At 34.5% G+C, this 22,695-nt stretch overlaps 1 protein-coding gene and 2 non-coding genes across 3 annotated transcripts in view; 2 read left to right on the forward strand and 1 right to left on the reverse strand.

The window, feature by feature from the left end:
* Positions 1-2,747: 2,747 nt before the first annotated feature.
* The window catches only part of LOC138701894 (trypsin alpha-like), a 31,919-nt gene continuing 11,971 nt past the window's right edge, over positions 2,748-22,695 (forward strand). Inside the window, exons 1-3 of the mRNA XM_069829253.1 lie at positions 2,748-2,903; positions 8,851-8,924; positions 16,013-16,101. Coding sequence (XP_069685354.1) covers positions 2,774-2,903; positions 8,851-8,924; positions 16,013-16,101 — 293 coding nt within the window. The 5' untranslated portion in view covers positions 2,748-2,773. The remainder of the gene's footprint in view (positions 2,904-8,850; positions 8,925-16,012; positions 16,102-22,695) is intronic.
* TRNAC-GCA (transfer RNA cysteine (anticodon GCA)) lies at positions 8,037-8,112 on the reverse strand. Its single transcript has one exon. It is a non-coding gene; the product is annotated as a tRNA-Cys (tRNA).
* Positions 8,447-8,522, forward strand: TRNAC-GCA (transfer RNA cysteine (anticodon GCA)). The gene has a single exon. It is a non-coding gene; the product is annotated as a tRNA-Cys (tRNA).

The raw sequence follows: 22,695 nt of genomic DNA on the forward strand, positions 1-22,695 counted from the left end.
CTGATACAAATATTCAATAACTGCTACACCATTCATCCCAAATGCTCTCATATAGGAGAGCAGACACTACTGTCCGGAATGCAATATGCCACTGTGCGTAATACCCTGCTTTCGAGTCTATCACACGACAAGCAACATTTAACGCCTTGAGAACAGCACTGGTATTGTACCTCATAAATTAATCCATAAACAAATATAAGTTGGTAAATAGTTCAGGAGAAAATCAAAGTCGGACAACTACCAGAGCTGGAATCAAGGTGCACGAGATAATTCGGGATAATAATTCAGCTATGAATCTATGTCTATTTCATAGTGATTTTTTAGATATGTAAGAAAATTAGTGATGTACAGTGATTCTGCAATATTAAATGACCTCTTTACGAAAATAAAAAACTGGTAAAATATATAGTAAGGAAAGAGGTTAAATTCCATATTTTGTAAATGTTGATTTTATAATGAAATGCGGATTAATATTCTGGGCTAACTCATGTGAAGCTAAACATACTTTTACAAAAGAAAATCCTAAGGATAATGACAGGCATGCATGAAAGGATATCCCGTTGAAAGATTTTCCAGATTAAGAAAATTACAGTTTGTGAGTACATTCTTTCCTTGATAATGTTTTATGTCAATTATTAAATACTTTCAGTACTAATCAAAACATTCATAATTTTAATTCAAGACACAAATTAGATCTCCATTGATTCTCTGTTAGTCTCAGCTGTTACAAAATATAAGTTCACTTTTCATGTTTACAGTCTTCAATGCACTGCCTAATTAGCCTATCTTGGATTTTTTATGGGAAAGAGGTACCTACAGTTTATAATGGAATTAACAAAATGTATTCATATTCATATCTCTATTCAACCGATAAATTGTTCATGCTTGTAAATTGAATTAATATATTTAATAAGTATTAATAATTATGTATTACATATTTTGTACATGTTTTCACTTATTCTGTAACTGAAAGCTTTAATGTTAATGTAAGATCTATGAAATGCAATACACAAAATAAAATAATATTACTGTTCAGTTTATAGCTTGTAAGAGCAAGACATTCACAAGGGAAGGAAGTAAATAAGACTTCGGTAGTCCATATAATTGTGAGGGGTAGAAAGGAGGAAATAAGGGACCGCAGAACTGCAGTCTATGAAATTGGTGCTTAAGAGAGGGAAGTGATAAAGGAGTTGCAAAAGATATAGAAACAATTAAGTAAGCGTTCAAACAGTAATAGTAACTATCAAAATAATCGGTGGGAAAATGTATGAACGAATAAGTGAATTAGTGTCCAGAGAAACAACAGATGATAAGGAGGTGAGAAGAGGAAATTGGAAGTATTTATTAATAGGAATTAGTAGTGAAATGTTACTAATATAGAAAGTGACTATTAAGTTTAATGTGCAATAAGGGAAATTGAAATTATAGGAAGAGAGAAAGTATTTCAATGTAAGTTTACAAATGAAGGTTGAGTTGAGAATTGACTTATAAAAATAGTGCCTAACGAAAAATTTATCGGGTTGAAAATGAACAAATAAACACGTGATTCAGTGACTAGTGCAGGAATCGGGGATAAGAGTGATGACAGAAGTAAGGAGAGGTAGATGTGAGTATAAACTGGAGATGAAAGTGAATGATTATGATTAAGTAGTGTTAGTAAAAGTCACTATACAAATTATTTATTTATTTACTCATTTATTTATTTGTTTATTTCTTTATTAATTAATTAATTTATTTATTTATTTTTTATTTATTTATTTATTTACTTATTTATTTATTTATTTACTTATTTACTTATTCACTTATTTATTTATTTATTTATTTATTTATTTACTTATTTATTTATTTATTCTGGTGTAGTTAAGGCCATTTGGCCTTCTCTTCCACAACACCAGGAATACAAATACTGTATAATACAAATTAGGGAAATTTTAGACGATAGGAAGTACATATTTCAATATAAGGAAACGATAAAAGTGGTGAGGTGTTCACTAGAAGGAAGGGAAAATTTTAAAGGTGAGAAGTTAGATAGTAAATTGAGGATATATTATAGTAATAGGACTAATAAAGGTAAAAGAAGATGGCTGCACACGTCGATGTGTTATTGTAATTAGAAGGTGATGGGGAGCACAAATACAGAGATGTGGTGGCGACCCATTACTAAATAAGAGCTGTAGAAACAAACATCATATCATATCATATCATATATCATACGTACCATACCATATCATATATCATATATCACATATCATATCATACCATACCATACCATACCATACCACATCATACATACCATACTATATCATATCATATATCATATATATCATATCATATCTCATATTATATCATATTAAACAGGACATTTAACTATCAAAAACATGCAAGAAAAGACACTTATAAAGGCATGCCATAAAACGCATTGGAATGACCACATTGATATGGTCTGATTCCTGACTACTACGCATATTACTAATGTTGATGGCGATGATGATTATGATGATATAAATTGTGTGTAAAATGTTTTCTGCTTATTGTCTCATTTACAGTACAAATTCCACCACACGTACTTGAATTTGGACATCCATCTCTTTCAAAACAATGTCAGATAGAAAAAACACAAGTGTCGTGATATAGATATGTGTAAATATTTTAGGTAATTTCGTAACAAAAAGATAAATTTAATGGAAGCTTTAAGATTACATCAACTACGTCAAACTGTAAAAAATTTAATTGCTGTGAAATGTCACAAACAACTCAAGGCTTATATATAAATATGTTATCTAACGAATACGCAATACTTAATATTAGTAGTGCAATTTTAGTGAGCGATACACAAAATACTCATACTCAGATGGCAGCTATACGATTTCTTGCTCTGGCCTTCCTCTTTGCTTGCGGAGCGAGTAAGTATTATTAGCCTATATTCTACTTTACAGTAGCTTGGTGTATTTATTTTTCAACAAATTTGTGGTTCAGTGCAGAATCCTAAAGACTAACCCTTACAAACAGGTAGCTTTTTCTGAAAAAATTGGAGTTAAAGAAAACTTTAAGTATTGTACTATACGTAATAAAATTGTAGTGCAGTATGTTATCATCTGTCTACCTCCGATATGGATACTTAGGCCTACACCACAGTCATAATAAGAGGAATGATAAATAAAAGATTTAGGTTCATATTAATATTGACACTGTTTAATTGTTTAGGGTTTAGCAGTTCTTGCACTGAACCATAGAATTGAAGAGATAAAGTTCGAAAATTTCTAAAGTGTAACAACCTTTTGAATTTTCCGGGACAGTCATAATGTTCTCAATTGTAATCGACTCTTTTACAGGTATTACATTCTAAACAGGGCCTGAAGTGAATCAGGTTATAGAGAAAATATATAAAAAAAATCGTAAATATATTCAAAATGGATTGAAGTACCGTACGTGATTGTTCTTGTCTAGTCAACTGGCCGAAAACAGGTTTAGACCTCATAAGTAATACCAATAAGACATCACTCATGAGGAAACTAAACCAGGAGATAATGGGGTAGGATGGCCAGTTCCTCTCCTCCTCCATTGCAGACATCGCTCACTAGTAAAATGTTACACTAATCAGACTTCAGATGTATACAAACAATTGTTCTTCCTCTGACATATATTGTCAAGTAAGATGCACTGCCTGATAAAATAATAGGTGTACATATCAGCCAGAGGTATATGTGATTAGTATCGGACATTAAACAAAATGTGCAAGAATCTTATTATCAATACAAAATGCTAACCTACGTTACATTACTATTTCTTGTTTCATACAGATATATATTGTATATACCTCTACCTTCTGCCTAGTATGATTTTAACAGTGGTGGCTTCACTTTTCTGCTATACACAACAAAAGCTGCACAGGTATCTTGGGGACTCTGTATGAATGACGATTTCTTGTACTTTCCGTATCTTCAATTTCGCCTGTATCCTACCCGATAATCATCACCTATGCAAAATATCTGCCTGAAATTCTCGAATCTCGGAAGTACCTATCCATGTCTTTCTGTCACCACCTTTTTTCCATTTTATTTCTCTTCGAATTTCTCTCTAAGACCTCTGCAAGTTTTCTGCTTTCTCTTCTATTTTTATTCCGCAATATATTGGCTCCATTTGATTGTGTAAATATTATTGTCGCTATTTTGTTTCATACAGTAATGAACAATATCATTTGCAACAAACAATAAATATTGCAATAGACATTTCCGTTCATACAATTCCTACTGTCACCAAATTACCTTATCGCTTTTGGTTTTCCTCTCCAAAATCGACAAATCAATCAAGAGATGCTGCATTATCCGGGTCTACAGGACATCTTTTCTTCAAAGAAGAAATAAAATGATTCAGTATTGTGTTAGGAAAAAATTAATCGGCGATGTATGCATTGGAGGGGGAAAGTAACTTTGCAAAAAACAATAAATATTGCAATATAGGCCTACATTTTAGTTGCAATTCCTACTGTCACCAAATTACCTTACCGCTTTTGGTTTTCCTCTCCAAAATCGATAAATCAATCAAGCAGATGCTGAACTGCGTTGGGCTGCATTATCCGGGTCTACAGACATCTTTCCTTCAAAGAAGAAATAAAATAATTCAGTACTGTGTTAGGAAAAAATTAATCGGCGACGTGTACATTAGAGGGGGGAAAGGAACTGGTCACACTACCGTATTATCTCCTTGTTTAGTTACCTCATAATTGGTGCCTTCTTGGTACCACTTGTGAGGTTCAGACCTGTCTTCAGACAGTTGACTATACAACAACGACAACAATGGGGTTTATATGACTATAGGATATCGTTATTGTTTTTATGAGAATATATGTTGGCTAGATTGGAGAATGGAGTGATGTCACATCATGACGTCACATCATGGATGGCGGTGGTTAGGTTGGTACATATGTAAATTTTGTTGGTGGTTGGTATTGATGAGGTTTGAATGGCGTACCGGTAAAGGATGTGTTTGGATGGTGAGTAAATCATTCTTTTATTTGTTTAATTTATGAGTCGTTGTTAGTAAATCATTGTATTATTTGTTTCATTTGTGAGTAGCTGTGCTTCTGGTTATTTTTTTGGGAATGAAGTGTGTTGCTGGGCCAAGTGGTGTGAAGCGAAGGATCGAACATTGTATTTCCGATTCATGTTTGGAGGAAGAATGTACAGTAAATGTAGGTGATTGTGCTGTGAGTGCATTTTTGAGAGATGTGAGTGTTTTGTATGTTCCAGAGAATAAGGATGTGTGAGTGTTTTTTTATTTTGGAGTGATTTTTATTTTGCTTTTGTTGTAATTATTTGTTGTTATTACCCTTATTGTTTTTGTAGAGGTTACTTTTTTCGCGAAGGAGAGCGTTTTATTTGTGTTTTATAATGATGGGTATTCTTTTGTTAGGGTAGTAATTACGCATCAAGGATAGTGTTTATTTTATTTATTGCAGAAATAGGTTTTTATTTTTATTTATTTTTTTTTTTTGGTTTTGTATATTTGAGTGTGTGTGTGTGGATCTGTTCGTTGTTTCTTTTTATTTTATTTAATTTGTGATTCAAAGTTGTCAGAGCACTGCGGTAGGAATTGGTATTTTGTAAATGATTTGAAGGTCAGTTTATTTAAATTCGATGTTTTTTATTATGTTATTGTGTTGTATTTGTAATTTGTGTGAAAACCGAAGTATGTGAGAAGGTTAGTGGGTTAGTTGAGGTGATATTTGAGTGACATGAGATGAACATATGTTTTGAAATTGCTTTGCTGATATCCTATTTTAGATAAGAGCGGGTGGGTTATATTCCAGAATGGGACGTTGTGAAATTAATTTGGTGATATCGTATTTTGGATAAGAGCGGATGGGTTATATTCCAGAATGGGATGTTGTGATATTGTTTTGCTGATATCCTATTTTGGATAAGAGCGGATGGGCTCTGTTCCAGAATGGGATATCGTGAATTGTTTTGGTGATATCGTATTTTGGATAAGAGCGGATGGGTTATATTCCAGAATGGGATATCGTGAATTGTTTTGGTGATATCGTATTTTGGGTAAGAGCGGTGTATACAACATATACTAAAACACTAACCTAACCTAACTTAACCTGTCACAGATTAAGGAAAAGGTTAGGTTAGATCAGTTTAGGGTTTTAGTTATATTCCAGAATGGGTTATCGTGAATTGTTTTGGTGATATCGTATTTTGGATAAAAGCGGATGGGTTATATTCCAGAATGGGATATCGTGAATTGTTTTGGTGATATCGTATTTTGGATAAAAGCGGATGGGTTATATTCCAGAATGGGATATCGTCAATTTGTTTTTTAATTTTTTTAGATAGTTTTATTTATTGCTCGTTTTGGTTTACGTCGGCTATGTTGTGACGTCACTGCGTTGTGACGTCATTGCCGCCACGTCATATTTTTTCCAACTTGACGAAAATTACTCGATATCCTATAGTAAAAGAATCCCGTATGTATGTATGTATGTATGTATGTATGTATGTATGTATGTATGTATGTATGTATGTATGTATTTATGTATGTATGTATATAAACTGAACAAAAAAAATATATATATACACATAAATATTTCAGTTTTCAAATTCAGTTAAAAAGGATTAATGTAGTAAGTACAGAACCGATTAAAGACTATAATATACCTTTCTTGCACAGCTCTCTTACTTCAAATGTTATTTATACTAGAAAAACCCCTGAGATGTGGCATCTTTTCCAACTTATCTCATGCAAATTTCGAAATATCTTCTATTTTTTACTTCTACTTACATTTTAAAACACGTAAACAATCTTGCTCTTGTATAGGAAACGGAAGTTACATATGTCGTGTAGAGATGGGAACGATATATCGTTTTTACGAAATACCGATATTTTCCATTCGATATAGCGATATATCAGTATCGAAATTTTCATTCTATATATCGCATAATATATCGCTTTTCTCATAAATTTGTGTTTTTTTTTTTTTGTGGAATTATTATCACTATAAACTACAATAAAATCCACACTAGACAACTCCGATAATTCCCGAAGAAATCGCGCTAATGAAGATGGACAGTTACATAATTGTGCAACCTCACTCAATACCTTGTTCTAAATGGCTAGACTGGAATTCGAATTCAAACTGTTTAATATGCAGTACCAAATTGAAAATGCAGCGTGTGCGAACGTGAGACAGACTGGAGGTTTACCTACGTACCTACTACTGTTTTAATATTGTTACTAATGTTCTCCAAGGCAGGAGTAACTCCCACCCTGACAGAGAACCGTCTGATCTCAAAACGGGTATCAAAGCTTTTATTTCTATATTCTGAAATAGAAAGAGAAACAGGGATTTAATACCGATGTGACATTATTGTTTACGACTATGATTTCTATGCACAACCTAGTACTGACATTCTGTTTTTTTTTTTTATTTTATCTTTTTAGTGTATAAAACTTCTATCCCTAAAATCATCACCATTCTTATTTGGAATGTTGGAGTGTAACAATAACTTGCAATGGGAACTTACTATAGAAGGATTGTATCAAATCAATTGTGAAGTTTGTTAAAACTTGTAACATTCTAAGTACGGTTTACTTACATTTAAAAGTAATACTACAAGTTCTGTTTACTTACATTTAAAAATGATTATGTTGTTACATAGAAAAGAGCATTATATCTGGTCCTTAATTGAATCCTATATAAAATTAGAATAACTTCATCATGTTCCAATATCAAATACTCAACCATGTAGAGTTCACTTAACTCTTACCCACTATATCATTTAAGCTCACGTTACCTCCACCATAATTTTGATTTAGGTTAGGACCTACATCACAATATGGTATTGAAAATGTATTGTTTATTGTTACAATTTTACATTTATTTATATATATATATATATATATATATATATATATATATATATATATATCAAATATTCATATGAATGAGGTCTCGCCCACCTCATTGAATATTACACGACTAGTCTGAACTAGTCAGTTGTATTATTACTGATAAATACGAGAAAAATTCGTACCGACACCGGGAATCGAACCCAGGACCTCTCAGCTCTGCGCGCTGAGCGCTCTTACCAACTGAGCCATGCCGGGACACGATCCATGGCGCCGGCCGAACCCCTCTCGTAGTACTGTTTTACGGCCTTACTGCATTTGAGACGATACACCGTATTCACCGTATTCAACATCAGTTTAATGAAAACTGCTAACATTATATATGTATATATATATGTATGTATATATATATGTATGTATATATATATGTATATATACTGTTAGCAATTTTCATTAAACTGATGTTGAATACGGCCACAAAGTCATTTAATATGCGCTACTGCATACATATGACGAGTATCGTCTCATATGCAGGTAGTAAGGCCGTAAAACCGTACTACGAGAGGGGTTCGGCCGGCGCCGTGGATCGTGTCCCGGCATGGCTCAGTTGGTAAGAGCGCTCAGCGCGCAGAGCTGAGAGGTCCTGGGTTCGATTCCCGGTGCCGGTACGAATTTTTCTCGCATTTATCAGTTTACATTTATGCTTTTGATTGCTATGATGGTAATTTCAATGGTAAAAAGGAATATTAAAATTTAAGTAATTTTGTTGCAATACAAGTACATCTGAAAATGTAATTTGTTACGCAATAGCGATATATCGATAATCGTTCGATTTATCGATATATTTTTTGCAATATATATTGATTATCGAAATTAAGTTTGCAATATATTGAAATATCAATATATCGGTATTTAATTTATTTCCTCCATCACTAATGTCGTGAAATGTTAAGTATTTTACGTAAATGGTTCACAGTTTTGTTTAATCTCTGACAGGTGAGCCAATCAACGAAAAAGAAGGACGAATTATCGGAGGAACCACTACTACAATTACAAGTTATCCATACATTGTAATGTATTATCATTAATTTCTTTCGTTTAATACATTGTAGTCTATTACTTATTTCAGTTAACTTTAAATTACGTTTATCTATGAATTTTATTAAATACAGAGTGACCTGTTTTGGAAGAGACGAAATAAAACGCTGTTAACATGAGAACTATTGCTACAGTACTTACTTTCCGGCATCTATAAATATGTACACTGACGTTCAAAGATATCTGATCCTACTGATCAATAGTGATCGATAATTTGTTGGTGTAAGTGTGGATCCTTTAGTTATCACTTCTATAAATAGATGGCGAAAATAATAGTCACTGTTGCCAGTCGTACATAAATATACCCGTGTTATAGAATTCAATTTTGTGCGAGATCGTGCGTATTTGCTTGTTTTCCGCACAGAACCAATACGCAGTAAGTGTGAAATACCACATTCAGTATTCCGAACGTAACACACATAACAATTTCCCTCTTCTTACCGCTTAAGCGCGACATTCATTTTACTGCTTTAGCCTCTTAACATATTATTTTTAGAGACGTTTAACATAGTAATAATTATAAATTGGAAACTTACCACTGCAATTTCACCTAAATTGCAATGTTAATTATTGTTTTTAAATATTTGCAAAAATTAAGTAAAGTCTACTACTCCACGAAACTTATTGCATTCCTGATACAAGTAACATTAAGGAAGCCGTGAAGAAATCAACGAGATTCCAGATGCCGATGTTATTACTGCAATATGTTATATAAATAATATTGTTAAAATATTAAAATGAAAAATAAATCATTACATAACCTTACCGTTTGTTTTAAGTTCGCATTTATAGACTGGGGGAAAAAAAGACAGACGTATATCACGGCTTGCTGGAGTATAGTAAACACAGAAAACATTTTACAGGAACAATGTTGAAGAAATATATTTTGGTGTTCCGAAGTTGGCGTCATTAAACAGAAACCAACATGGAGATTTCATTGCAACTAATTAGAAATTCGTCTTTCAGGTATGTAATAAACGATCTTCGCACAAAATAATGTACGATACACGAGCGGTATGTTTGTTTTCATGTTCTCGGAAATTAAAAAAGCTCAACTACGTTTCGCTTTTTCAATCTTTTCCTCGACCATGAAAACGTCAACATACCGCTCTTGTAACATATATTACTATTTCATCCCACTTCTCTGATCATAAAACAACACTGAATTCGGCTGAAAATCGTTGATATTGTCTATTAGAAGAATAATTTATGCTATATATAATCATTTTTCCTGACTTTTTTAACGGCTCCCAATAATGGTGCCACCTATTGAGAACTAGCGGAACTCTTTCAAAGTTTGCCAATTTTCAATATCTTTGGTTCTGACTTATCCCGTGGTTGGAAATTTCGCTAACGCGATCATAAAATCGTAGGTGGGATACCTCTGAACGTCAGTGTACCGTACATTCCAGAAGGATAATAGTTTTGACCATACTAGATCTCAACATGCCCACTTTTGCAACACAAGTTACAAGACTAATATTTGTACCATGTGTAATCTAACAGCTCAACAATAGTTTTTCAGAAGGCAAAGCCAATCTTTGCTTTTATATCATCAGCATCTCTGAGTCGCTGTGTAGCAATATGCAAAATTCTTTACAAAACCCCAAGCAAAGAAATCGGATGACGTTAGGTCTGGAGAACTTGGAGCCACATAATTGGCCCACCAATGCCGCACCAACTGATGTCAAATTTTATTCAGAAATTCACACATTTCTTTTGCTCAACGAGATGGTGCTCCATCCATCTGGAATACCATCCATGTTGTTTTTCTGTTGCAGCTATGGTATGAAAAGTAAAATGTGGTCCATTTACTGGAGATCCACATCGCACTAATACTTGAACACGTTACAAGCGGTAGGGATAGAGTTCCAAGTAACGTTGGCTGTGACATACCAATCTTTGCGGGCAGTTGTTTGAGACAATTCTTGGGACTTGCTGTCATAGCAGTTTAACATCTTCGTTTCGAAAACACGCCACCAGTGTGTGGAATGCTAGAAGATACGCTTTCTTTCCAGCGTGTAATATCATAATATTAATGACTTGTAGTTTTCAGTTCTCCAAACACCACACTCTTGACAGAAACGATGCTGACGTTGAACGGGTGTCACAATTTCAAATTTTTCAAACCATATTACACAAATTTTCCTCGTTCCCTTGTAATAAACAGAATTTTGATTATTCAGTCGTTGCTAAGTGATAATCTTAATTTATGATACACAAAACGTCTGTGTTATGACTTCATAACCTATTGGAAGTAAAGTCATTTCATAGCGATTTTATTTTAAGTCTTCCCAAACAGATCAGATGGTAGTACCACAGTCTAGTATATACAGTCACGAAGCTCAATACCTAGTAAATATGCATCGTTAGATAGTTGCTAACCACTAGGATCACTAATATTGCCTCATTACAGACAATGTGAAATAGTACCGGCACAGTCTATTGTTCCTAGCACCCTCACAACTCAAGCTTCGTGACTGTATATACTAGACTGTGGTAATACTTCTTCGCACATACTGATCTACTGTCATTTCTTCTAACAATAGGCGGCCTATAATTTTAGTACATAAAATAAATTAATTACCTTAACTTTATTACTTTTAACATTTAATTTATTTTATTATTTACTTACTGTCCAGAACGCCTCCTTCATTTTTATATAGAAAGTGAACTGGAGTTGCAAGATATCTGATCTATAGCTTTTTTATCGTATAAGAGAATTTTCTAACCACGGCTTAAGTCAAAACCAAAGATGTAATAAATTGTGTATTTTGAAATACTTCCGCTAGTTCTCAATAGGTGACACTATTATTGGGACTGGTGAAAAAGTGTTTGGGAAAATTCTGATGTAGATTAAGTATAAATTATTCTTAATTGACAGTATCAGCTGCTTTTTTGCTAAATTTAGTATTTTTTACAATCAGTATATTCATGTACTATTAGCAACACTGCCTTTTATCTTTGTCATCTATTCACAGTAGTAATAATGAAGAACTAAAATTAAAGTTGTATGGTATTAAAATTGTAATCTTGTAAAATTTTGACTTGCTCCACATCTTAAAGCTTCATTGCTAATGTAAGATCTGTGAAATAAAATAAACGAAATGAAAATGAAAAGGGCTCCTAGTTAGCCCTCTTGCTAAAGAAGGCACACTTACACGAACAAATTATCGATCATAATCGATCAGTAGGGATCAGGAATTCTTGAACGCCAGTTCAAAGATATCTGACCTACGATTTTATGATCGTGTAAGCGAACTTTCTAACCACGTGATAAGTCAGAACCAAAGATATAAAAAAAATGACAAACTTTGAAAGGGTTATGCTAGTTCTCAATAGCACCATTATTGAGGTGGTTAAAATGATTGTGTAGATTAAGCATAAATTATTCTCATAATTGACCGTATCAGCTGTTTTCAGCTAAACCCAGTGTTGTTTTACAATCAGTAGAGGAGGTTGAAATATTGAATTCTATAATGCAGGTATAGGCTAACGAAATATTTTTCTAACAATTCTTGTTAACAATAATAGCTGTTTCAGGTTTCTCAATGTTTAATGGTTATATATATATATATATAACCATTAAACATATATATATATCACAGATAAATATCTAAATTATCTCATTATTATTATTATTATTATTACTATTATTATTATTATTATTATTATTATTATAACTATTTCTTACCAATGTTTATTATTGTCACACTAACATTACTTATCCAACTTTCATCATTTACTTTCATGTTGTTTATGGTCTAGATATTAATGTAATAACTATGTAAGCAATTGTATTCAATTGGAATTAGAGTCTGGCTGGGCGGAAGAGAAGGCCTACTGGCCTTAGCTCTGCCGGATTAAATAAACAAATAAATAAATAAATAAATAATAATAATAATAATAATTATTATTATTATTATTATTATTATTATTATTTATATACGATTGGAAACCGAATATCATCTTCGCCATCTATTCACACAAGTAATAACTAAAGAAGCAACATTTACACCAACAAATTATCAATCACTATCAATTAGTAGAATCAGGTATCTTTGATCGCCAGTGTACTAGTCTACCAAGCTCATGATAGAACGGGAAAGTGGACGGCTGGTATTTGTTGTTTATAGTCTTAGCGCGGGAATGCTGTATAGTCTGTTACATATTGAAACAGAAGCACGGAGTAAGAAATATGTTACTGAAATAATAATCGTTATGATTTTCCTAACAATAGGTGCAAGTGTATAGTAGTGGCAAAAAAAAAAAAAACCGGACCGACCCTTGTACCTGATTTCAGAGTCAAAGATTCAAATTTTGGTAGTCACAAAACTCATCCATCTGGTATAATTAATTGTAACAATGAAATTTATTGCATTTGTTCGATTCTTACCGTCTTTTGTTTCCTTCAGTGTCTCAAACTTACAGACGAAAAAACTTTGAGAGTTCTATTTTCATCTGGCATCAATATTACATTTCTACCTCCATTCGGCAAAGATAACTGCGTATTTTTACATTAAATAGCAGTACATACCTCTGGCTTCACTATCCATATTGAAATTACCACAGTTTGACACAATACACAGCACAGGATTCTTTTGTATTAGCTACAAGTGTCGGTCCGGTTTTTTTGCCACTACTGTACATGCTTTGTTGAGACATTATAATATATGACTTTAATAAGAATAATAACAAAGCTATTTTGTACTAACAAATACTACGTAGGCTTTTGTCAATAGTAATATATAATTTTTGTGAACTGCTGTACTCGTTCTAAAAATTTGGTCCTACTAATTTCATATCAAATGCGATGTCATTTCTATTTCGCCTTTCACTGGTTATTTTCCTGTTTACAGTAGCGTGCAAATTAATCCGAACAACGTAATTACTTATGCAAAAACACTCAAACGGGATAAAAAACAAAAAGAATCTAAGATATACCTCAGTAATCTATGTGGCCTCCCTTGTTCCTAATAACAGCTCTGAGACGATTTGGCATGGATTCCAATAATTTCCCACAAATATTCATTTCTTCATCACGAAACCATACACCAATGAGGGCAGAAATCATCTTCTCCTTTGTAGAACAATCCATTTTTTGCATTCTTCTTTTGCAAATTGACCACAGGTTCTCAATGGGGTTGATGTCGGTTGAGTTGCCTGGCCAGGGGAGTACCTGAATATTCTTCTTGTTGAAGAATTCTGTAGTTTTTCGAGACGTATGGCATGGTGCCAGGTCTTGTTGGAACACACCTCTGCCATCCGGAAATGATTTTTGCAGCTGGGGTACGATTCTGGTTTCCAATAAGTGAATATATTTGTCAGAATTCATCATTCCCTTGATAGGTATTAATGCCCCAGGCCCTTCATGTGTAAAACAACCCCAAAACATTACTTTAGGGGGGTATTTGTGTGCTTGTTGGAGATGAGCTGTTGTAACTTTTTCGGATCCTTTCCGTACGTAAGAAACACGGTGGCCGTGGACCTCGAAATGAGACTCATCGGAAAAAAGTACATTCTTCCAGTCATTCACTGTCCAGTGTTGAAGTAATTTTGCCCACATTAAGCGTTTTTTGCACATAACAGGGGTTAGCAGTTGCTTCTTAATAGGCTTACGAGCCCTTCGTCCAGCTTCCAAAAGCCTACGCCGCACTGTTGTGACGTGAATATTCGCCCCAGTGGTAGCCATTAACTAGCGGGTTAAGTCGACAGCAGTTACTCTCGGATTTAATTTACTTTTCCTGACAATTAAACGATCATCTGCAGGTGAAGTCTTCCTTTTCCGGCCACAGTTTCCTTTTTTATGGGGTGTGATGGATCCAGTCTCCCTGTATCATTTTATGATCGAATTAACAGTAGCCAAACCGATGTGACATTCTGCAGCAATTTGCCTCTGTGTCATAGAAGAATGCTCTGCTAATGTTATAATTTTAGACTGTTTTCGTGGAGTTGTATCCATTTGTGAAGACGGCAGAATGTACACAGGATTGCAGTATTGTCTTCAACACAACTGAAATGCTTATAAGTACAAAACGACAGGAAAAATGTCACATATTATAAAAAAAATAATGGCAGACCTTCAACAATGGAATTACACGTAATACAGATGTCAATTAAAGCGGTATGAGCAGCTCTGAGGCCAACAATGACAGAAAATGTAAAAATATATCGTGTTCGGATTAATTTGCACGCTACTGTATTATGGTAGGGGGCACTGTCTAACACAACAATGTTTCTGGGGACAATGCTGGTATTACTCACGTACTCATCCATTTTGTAAATCTGAATTCATTTCATTATGAGATTTCTCGTATTAGATTTTGCGTCATAGATACCGTATATATAATGAAATTGTCAGGGACAAATTCTTTATCGCCAGCAGCATGTGTAACTATTACTCTTACAAAACATTTTTACATCCCGTCAACCTTATTTTATGAATAGTGGGTAGTGCTAACGAAAGTAGGTCTCACCAAGATAAGTGACCCATTTTTGGTAATTTTTCCTATTTTATGCAACACGTTTCGCCAATATATAGTACTTAACTAATTTCGAGCGTTACTCCGTGCTAAAAAAAGAATTTTTCATAGCTCGACAAACTCATTAGATATTTCTCACTGTAGTGTGTTACGGGCCTAATTCACAATTTCGCCATACTATTATAAGTTTGGTTGACTGGTATGAAATAATTTTTGCTTAATTCATTTCGTTTGAAAAAAGAAATTGGATAATTAAATAAAAGAGCAGAATATCCCTTCCAATGAAAATATTCTTTATTTACATTCAAGACCATAACTCTTGATATACGGACGTTTAAAGAGTAAAATTATACTTTTCTGAGTAATAAATCAGGCCATGTAAAAACAAAAAGTTAAAAATAAAGAACCAACAATTGCAGAGCAAAATTAACTGTCACAATAGTTTCGTTATAACTAACAATAATTAATTTAATCCAAATTAAAGTACAGACAAATGAAATGGTAAAATTTGTCGTTCTCACTTACATAGTTTTCTCGAAACTCTATTTCTTTAATTTCATATGAAATGTATTTTCCAGGCGTCCCTTCACAAGGGTACTGAGCATATTTGTGGCGCTACAATCATCAATTCCGAGTGGCTGGTAACTGCAGCCAGCTGCATTTCTATGTGAGTACCCGTATATAATTTTTTGTTGATTAATATTGGATTTAGGATCATGTACGATATGTCACAAAATGAAATAGCGTTCTATTTTTGGGATGTTTCTTGACAAATTGTGACTGGCACAACATACTCGTATTCGGGGTAGACTTTCTTCGGAATCGTCGGTTGCTCTTGATATTCTCATTTCCTAACAGTTTCGTTATTCCTTCATTTTCACTTTATCACCTGGATATTCTTTGCAGTTTAAATAAATTCTTAATTATTTATAAGTAGCAATACTGTTTAAAATGTGACTACTTTGCACTATATGGTCCCAAAATATTCTCCTAAAACCGTCCTACATATTTGAAGAGGTGGATTCCAAAGTGTCCTAAGCCACTTGTTTTTACATTTTAATTTGCTTTATTTATTTTTAATTTATCCTTTTCAAGTCCGCCGAGTTAGCTCTGTGGTAGAGTGTCTGCCTCTAGAACTAGCCGGCCCGGGTTCGAGTCCGGCGTGGTCAGAAATGTTCATGTAAAATTTCTACCTCGGGACTAGGGAAGATGGCGGTGCTTAACTTCTAATCACTATAGTCTCGTCGCTCCTATTTCCGGCAGCCAATCACGTTGCAGGTCGGCTACATTTAAACGTGTGCGTCTTGTCATTCGCTACTGATGATGTAATGCATTTTCTAAGGCTCGATAAATACTTAATATAATCGCCCACCATTTTGGCTCTTTCGTTGGCGTTCGCAGAAAACACACGAGGACGTTATTTTTCACTCAATTATTTGCTCAATTACAGTGCGTTTGATTTATTATCATAGGAGCTACGACATGATAATGTTTAACGGTACGGCAAATAGATTCCTCATCTGGTAGCTCGGCAACGAAAGAACAAAAATGGCGAACGATACTACCTACCTAGACTTTATAAAGCCTTCACTTCCTAAGATGTAAGCAAAGAGAAGGAGTCACACCGGAAATAACAGCGACACGACTATAGATTGTGGATCAATATGCTTGGGTTAAATCCCAAATCCTTCCCCAGTGCATATGAAGAGAAGGCACATGTCACTGTTGATAGTGATTCGTCCGTCGGACGGGGACGTTAAGCCTGGCGGCTCCCTTGGTGCTATTCGACAGGCGTAGGCTACGTGCCGGCACCGGGCTTCCCCTTCTCCCTTCCTCATCTTCATCATCACTCATTCAAGACACCATACTTACACGAACACTTATACATACACTCACCCTAGTACACGAAATAACTCCCACAGATACACATCATGTACAGTGTGGCCCGCCGAAGTGGTGTACAACTAGAAAAATGGGTCACAGTTCTGCCATCTATCCGCAATATATGCGGAATCCGAATCACGTAAAGTGAAGTGGGTAGGTGTTTGATACATACATACATTTATCATTTTCAAGCCCATATAAATCCTTAGACTTAGATCCGTTAAAAAAAATGTAAGCACCAGGAGCGTTTTATCACTTTCTATCATTTTTTCCATAAATTATCATTTTGACTTAGGCCAGTTTACAATTCACCTCTTCATTTGTCTTTTAATGACTAGGCAACGGCGATTTGTTTATACTTAGGCCTATGTGTTGTTGGTATTCTTTTGATATATATGTCATAAAGTATTTGACTGTGTTATCTATTTTTGGTATACAGTATATAATATTATATTTAGTTTGTTATTCAAAATGTGCGATGACAAACAGATAATTTCAATTCAAGTGCTTCTGGATCTCTTTTGAAAAAAAAAACAGTTTTTTTTTTTCATTTTATTGGGTTATTTTACGACGCTGTATCAACATCTAGGTTATTTAGCGTCTGAATGATATGAAGGTGATAATGCCGGTGAAATGAGTCCGGGGTCTAGCACCGAAAGTTACCCAGCATTTGCTCGTATTGGGTTGAGGGAAAACACCGGAAAAAACCTCAAGCAGGTAACTTGCCCTGACCGGGATTCGAACCCGTGACACCTGGTTTCGCGGCCAGACGCGCTGGCCATTACTCCACAGGTGTGGACAAAAAAAATGATTGCAGCTTCAGAAGCTGAATAAATTGTGATGATGGAGATCTTGAAAATTAACTTCTCTCAGCAATATCACCTATTCTAAAGAATGAAACTATATGCACCAAACTGGGGGGGGGGGGGAAACACTCGTAAACAGCAGTGAGTTGCGGCAAGCCTTGGTGTTTCTAAGTCCACAGTCTGCCGTCACCTCACCAAATTATAAATGAGTCTAACTGGCGACTATTAGATCCATGTGACTTGACTGAAGCACAGTTATACGAGTAGGAAAAACTTTTGAGATTATATAATGCAGGGCCGGGCAACTGAACTCTCCGTGGAGCAGCGGAAAGCGGTTCTTGCTCACGAGATACTACCACAGTCTAGTATATAGTCACGAAGCTTGAGTTTTGAAGGTGCTAGGAACAATAGAGGGTGCCGGTACTGTTTCTCATTGTCTGTAATGGGGCGATAGTAGTGATCCTAGTGGTGAGCAACTATCTATGGATGCATATTTACTACGTATTGAGCTTCATGACTGTAGGCCTGTATACTAGACTGCGACACTACTGCCAGTTCTCCAGTGTAAAACAGCTGTGCAAAGGTGAATTACAAACTACATATATCTATCGCGCATGGATGTAATAGGAATCATATTCACTCCTTCAACATTTAATGGACTTTAAATGTGATTGAAATGAAATATTTCATATAATTACAACATTAAGAATAGCGCATTCTAGAAGAAATGCGGACAATAATGGAATAAGGAACACGGACGCTAAAAAAAGGTTAGTGGGGATAAAAAAAGAAACCAGGAGTCGGGAAGTGATAGGGAAGAAAGTAGGGAAAAGAATAAGGATGCGAGTATAAGTGGAAATCTATTATATGAAAGTGAAAGTGTGGGGGGAGGGAATAGAAGAAACCATTCAAATCAATACGAGCGTAGTTAACCCATTTGTAGATTCAGTGAGTGTTAAAGATAATTAAATTGAAAGAAAAGAAGAAGTAAATAGAAAGACAGAGATAGAAATAAGGCAGAGACGAACAGTAAAAAAAAAATCAAAACCTGAGGCAGCTGAGGATAAGAATATTATAGAGTCAGAGGTATTAGATGTGATTAAAAAATGTGGGGATGTGATCAAAACGTGGAAGTAAAGTGGAACTGGAAAAACATCGAGAAGTATAGGGGAGCGAGCAAGTGTATAATCAGATGCGTAGGGATAAAATATAAGTATTTATAGGAAGTGGGAATACTGAGAAAGAATTAAGTGTAAGTGGAATAGTGAGAAAGTGAAAGTGAGCACAAATAGGAAAGAGTGAACATAATAGAGAGAAAGGGTTAATAGAAGTGAACAAGTGTCAGCATAAAATTAGTACTAACATTTGAACATTGGAACGATAAAGGAATATAAGAGTAAGGTAGGAGAAAAGTTCAAAGAACAAATAGAACAATAATACAATATGATAATTTATATAAAAAGTGAAATTGAGATTTTAGTGAATATTAGTTAGAGAGAGAGAAAAAAGGGAATGGAAAGTAGTGTATAATATTATGTATAATTAGAATTAACGAACAAATAGAGAATAGCAAATGAAATGGAGGAGACATATTGAAGGGGAGATTAGACCGAGAAATAGAAAGGTACAGTAGTGGCAGAAAAAACCGGACCGACCCTTGTAGCTCATTCCAGAGACATAGATTCAAATTTTGCTAGTCACAAAACACATCCATCTATTATAATTAATTGTAACAATGAAATTTATTGCATTTGTTCGATTCTTACCGTCTTGTTTCCTTCAGTGCCTCAAACTTACAGACGAAAAAACTTTGAGAGTTTTATTTCGATCTAGCATTAATATTACATTTATACCTCTATTCGGCAAAGATAATTGGGTATTTTTACATTAAATAGCAGTACATACCTCTGGCTTCACTACCCATATTGAAATTACCACAGTTTGCCACAATACACAGCACAGGATTCTTTTGTATCAGCTACAAGGGTCGGTCCGTTTTTCTTTGCCACTACTGTACATAGTGTAAATTGGAGTAGGGTGTAGACGTGTACTGCTAATAATGTTATTGTAAAGTGTTAATGGTGGCACCGAATACGAGAAATGTGTGGTACACCATTGCATGTAAAGAAGTGCTGTGACGAAATATATCATATGCTATCATATCATCACATCATATCATGTCAAGAATTTGGAACAATGGATCGCATCACGTTTAATTTCAAAGTACTACCACATTGCAGACAAATGTATTCATCCACCTCTGACCACATAACAGAGCCAACACCGCGCTCTCAGTTGCTCATTAGTAGGGCTAGGATTTTGATGAAAATGTATCTTTTTTCTAATAAGCCAGAAACATAGCTGCTGTAGTATTTACATGGTATGTGATAAACTGAGTGTTTATCTTATCTACATAAATATAAAATTATAGATAGTCCATTATGTCTATGCTACAATGACGAATAAACGATAGATCATTTGTTATACAATTGTAAATTACTTGAGAGAGAAAGAGACATTCTGAAAGCGGCAGTTATAAAGACTGAAAACTGGCCAGTGAATAAAGACAAACTAGTGCAAATATACCATAAGAACTTGATCAAATTTACTAACAATATACAGTTTGACAAATTACAATGAAATAAAAGTACAAAATTCATCCATCTATATTGCTTATGAAGTAACTCTTAAAACAATCTAAAGTAATTATATAAACATAGTTTAAGGTAAACCAATGAATGTAGTATTACTCCACAGTAATGGAGCATAAACTGCTGAACCATTTATACCCGAACCCACACTTTCTGAAGTCGAAATTGCGATAGAAAATCTGAAAAATTATAAGTCTCCAGGTATCGATCAAATTCCAGCAGAATTAATACAAGAGGGTGGAAGGGCATTATCTAACGAAATTTATAAGCTTGTACTTGCTATTTGGGAAAAGGAAATTGTACCAGAACAATGGAAGGAGTCCATTATCGTACCTATCTTTAAGAAGGGGGACAAGACTAACTATAGTAACTTTCGAGGAATATCACTTTTGTTGACGTCGTACAAAATTTTGTCCAATATTCTTTTGAGAAGATTAACTCCATATGTAGATGAAATTATTGGGGATCATCAATGTGGTTTTAGGCGTAATAGATCAACTATTGACCAGATATTTTGTATTCGACAGATAATGGAGAAAAAATGGGAGTATAAGGGTACAGTGCATCAGTTATTCATAGATTTCAAAAAGGCATATGACTCGTTTAAGAGAGAAGTTTTATATGATATTCTTATTGAATTTAGTATTCCCAAGAAACTAGTTCGATTAATTAAAATGTGTCTCAGTCAAACGTACGGCAGAGTTCGTATAGGTCAGTTTCTGTCAGATGCGTTTCCAATTCACAGTGGGCTAAAACAAGGAGATGCACTACCACCTTTACTTTTTAACTTAGCTCTAGAGTATGTCATTAGGAAAGTCCAAGATAACAGAGAGGGTTTGGAATTGAACGGGTTACATCAGCTGCTTGTCTATGCGGATGATGTGAATATGTTAGGAGAAAATCCACAAACGATTAGGGAAAACACGGGAATTATACTGGAAGCAAGTAAATCCCGAAAAGACAAAGACAAAGTATATGATTATGTCTCGTGACCAGAATGTTGTACGAAATGGAAATATAAAAATTCGAAATTTATCTTTTGAAGAGGTGGAGAAGTTCAAATATCTGGGAGCAACAGTAACAAATATAAATGATAATCGGGAGGAAATTAAACACGGAATAAATATGGGAAATGCCTGTTATTATTCGGTTGAGAAACTTTTATCATCCAGTCTCCTGTCGAAAAATCTGAAAGTTAGAATTTATAAAACAGTTATATTACCGGTTGTTCTGTATGGTTGTGAAACTTGGACTCTCACTTTGAGAGAGGAACAGAGACTACGGGTGTTTGAGAATAAGATTCTTAGGAAAATATTTGGGGCTAAGAGGTATGAAGTTACAGGAGAATGGAGAAAGTTACACAAGACAGAACTGCACGCATTGTATTCTTCACCTGACATTATTAGGAACATTAAATCCAGACGTTTGAGATGGGCAGGGCATGTAGCACGTATGGGCGAATCCAGAAATGCATATAGAGTGTTAGTTGGGAGGCCGGAGGGAAAAAGATCTTTAGGGAGGCCGAGACGTAGATGGGAAGATAATATTAAAATGGATTTGAGGGAGGTGGGATATGATGATAGAGAATGGATTAATTTTGCTCAGGATAGGGACCAATGGCGGGCTTATGTGAGGGCGGCAATGCACATCCGGGTTCCTTAAAAGCCAGTAAGTAAGTACGAAAGTAAGTAATGGAGCATGCAGACTGTAAAAAAAAAAAAAAAAGTGTTTTAAGACATATTTATTAGGAAATTTTTTTGCATTTTTTGCCTGTTTCAACTCATAAGAGCATCTTTTTGTTTTATTCGGTCTTTTTTTTTGGCATTTTCATTTAATTTTGGCCATAAATCCCCATTATTAATGTAAAATAATGTTTACTTCCTTTCATATTTCCTTTACATATTTTGTCCATTAATACTC

The sequence above is a fragment of the Periplaneta americana genome, chromosome 1, assembly GCF_040183065.1.
Source record: "Periplaneta americana isolate PAMFEO1 chromosome 1, P.americana_PAMFEO1_priV1, whole genome shotgun sequence".
Classification (NCBI taxonomy): Eukaryota; Metazoa; Arthropoda; class Insecta; order Blattodea; family Blattidae; genus Periplaneta; species Periplaneta americana.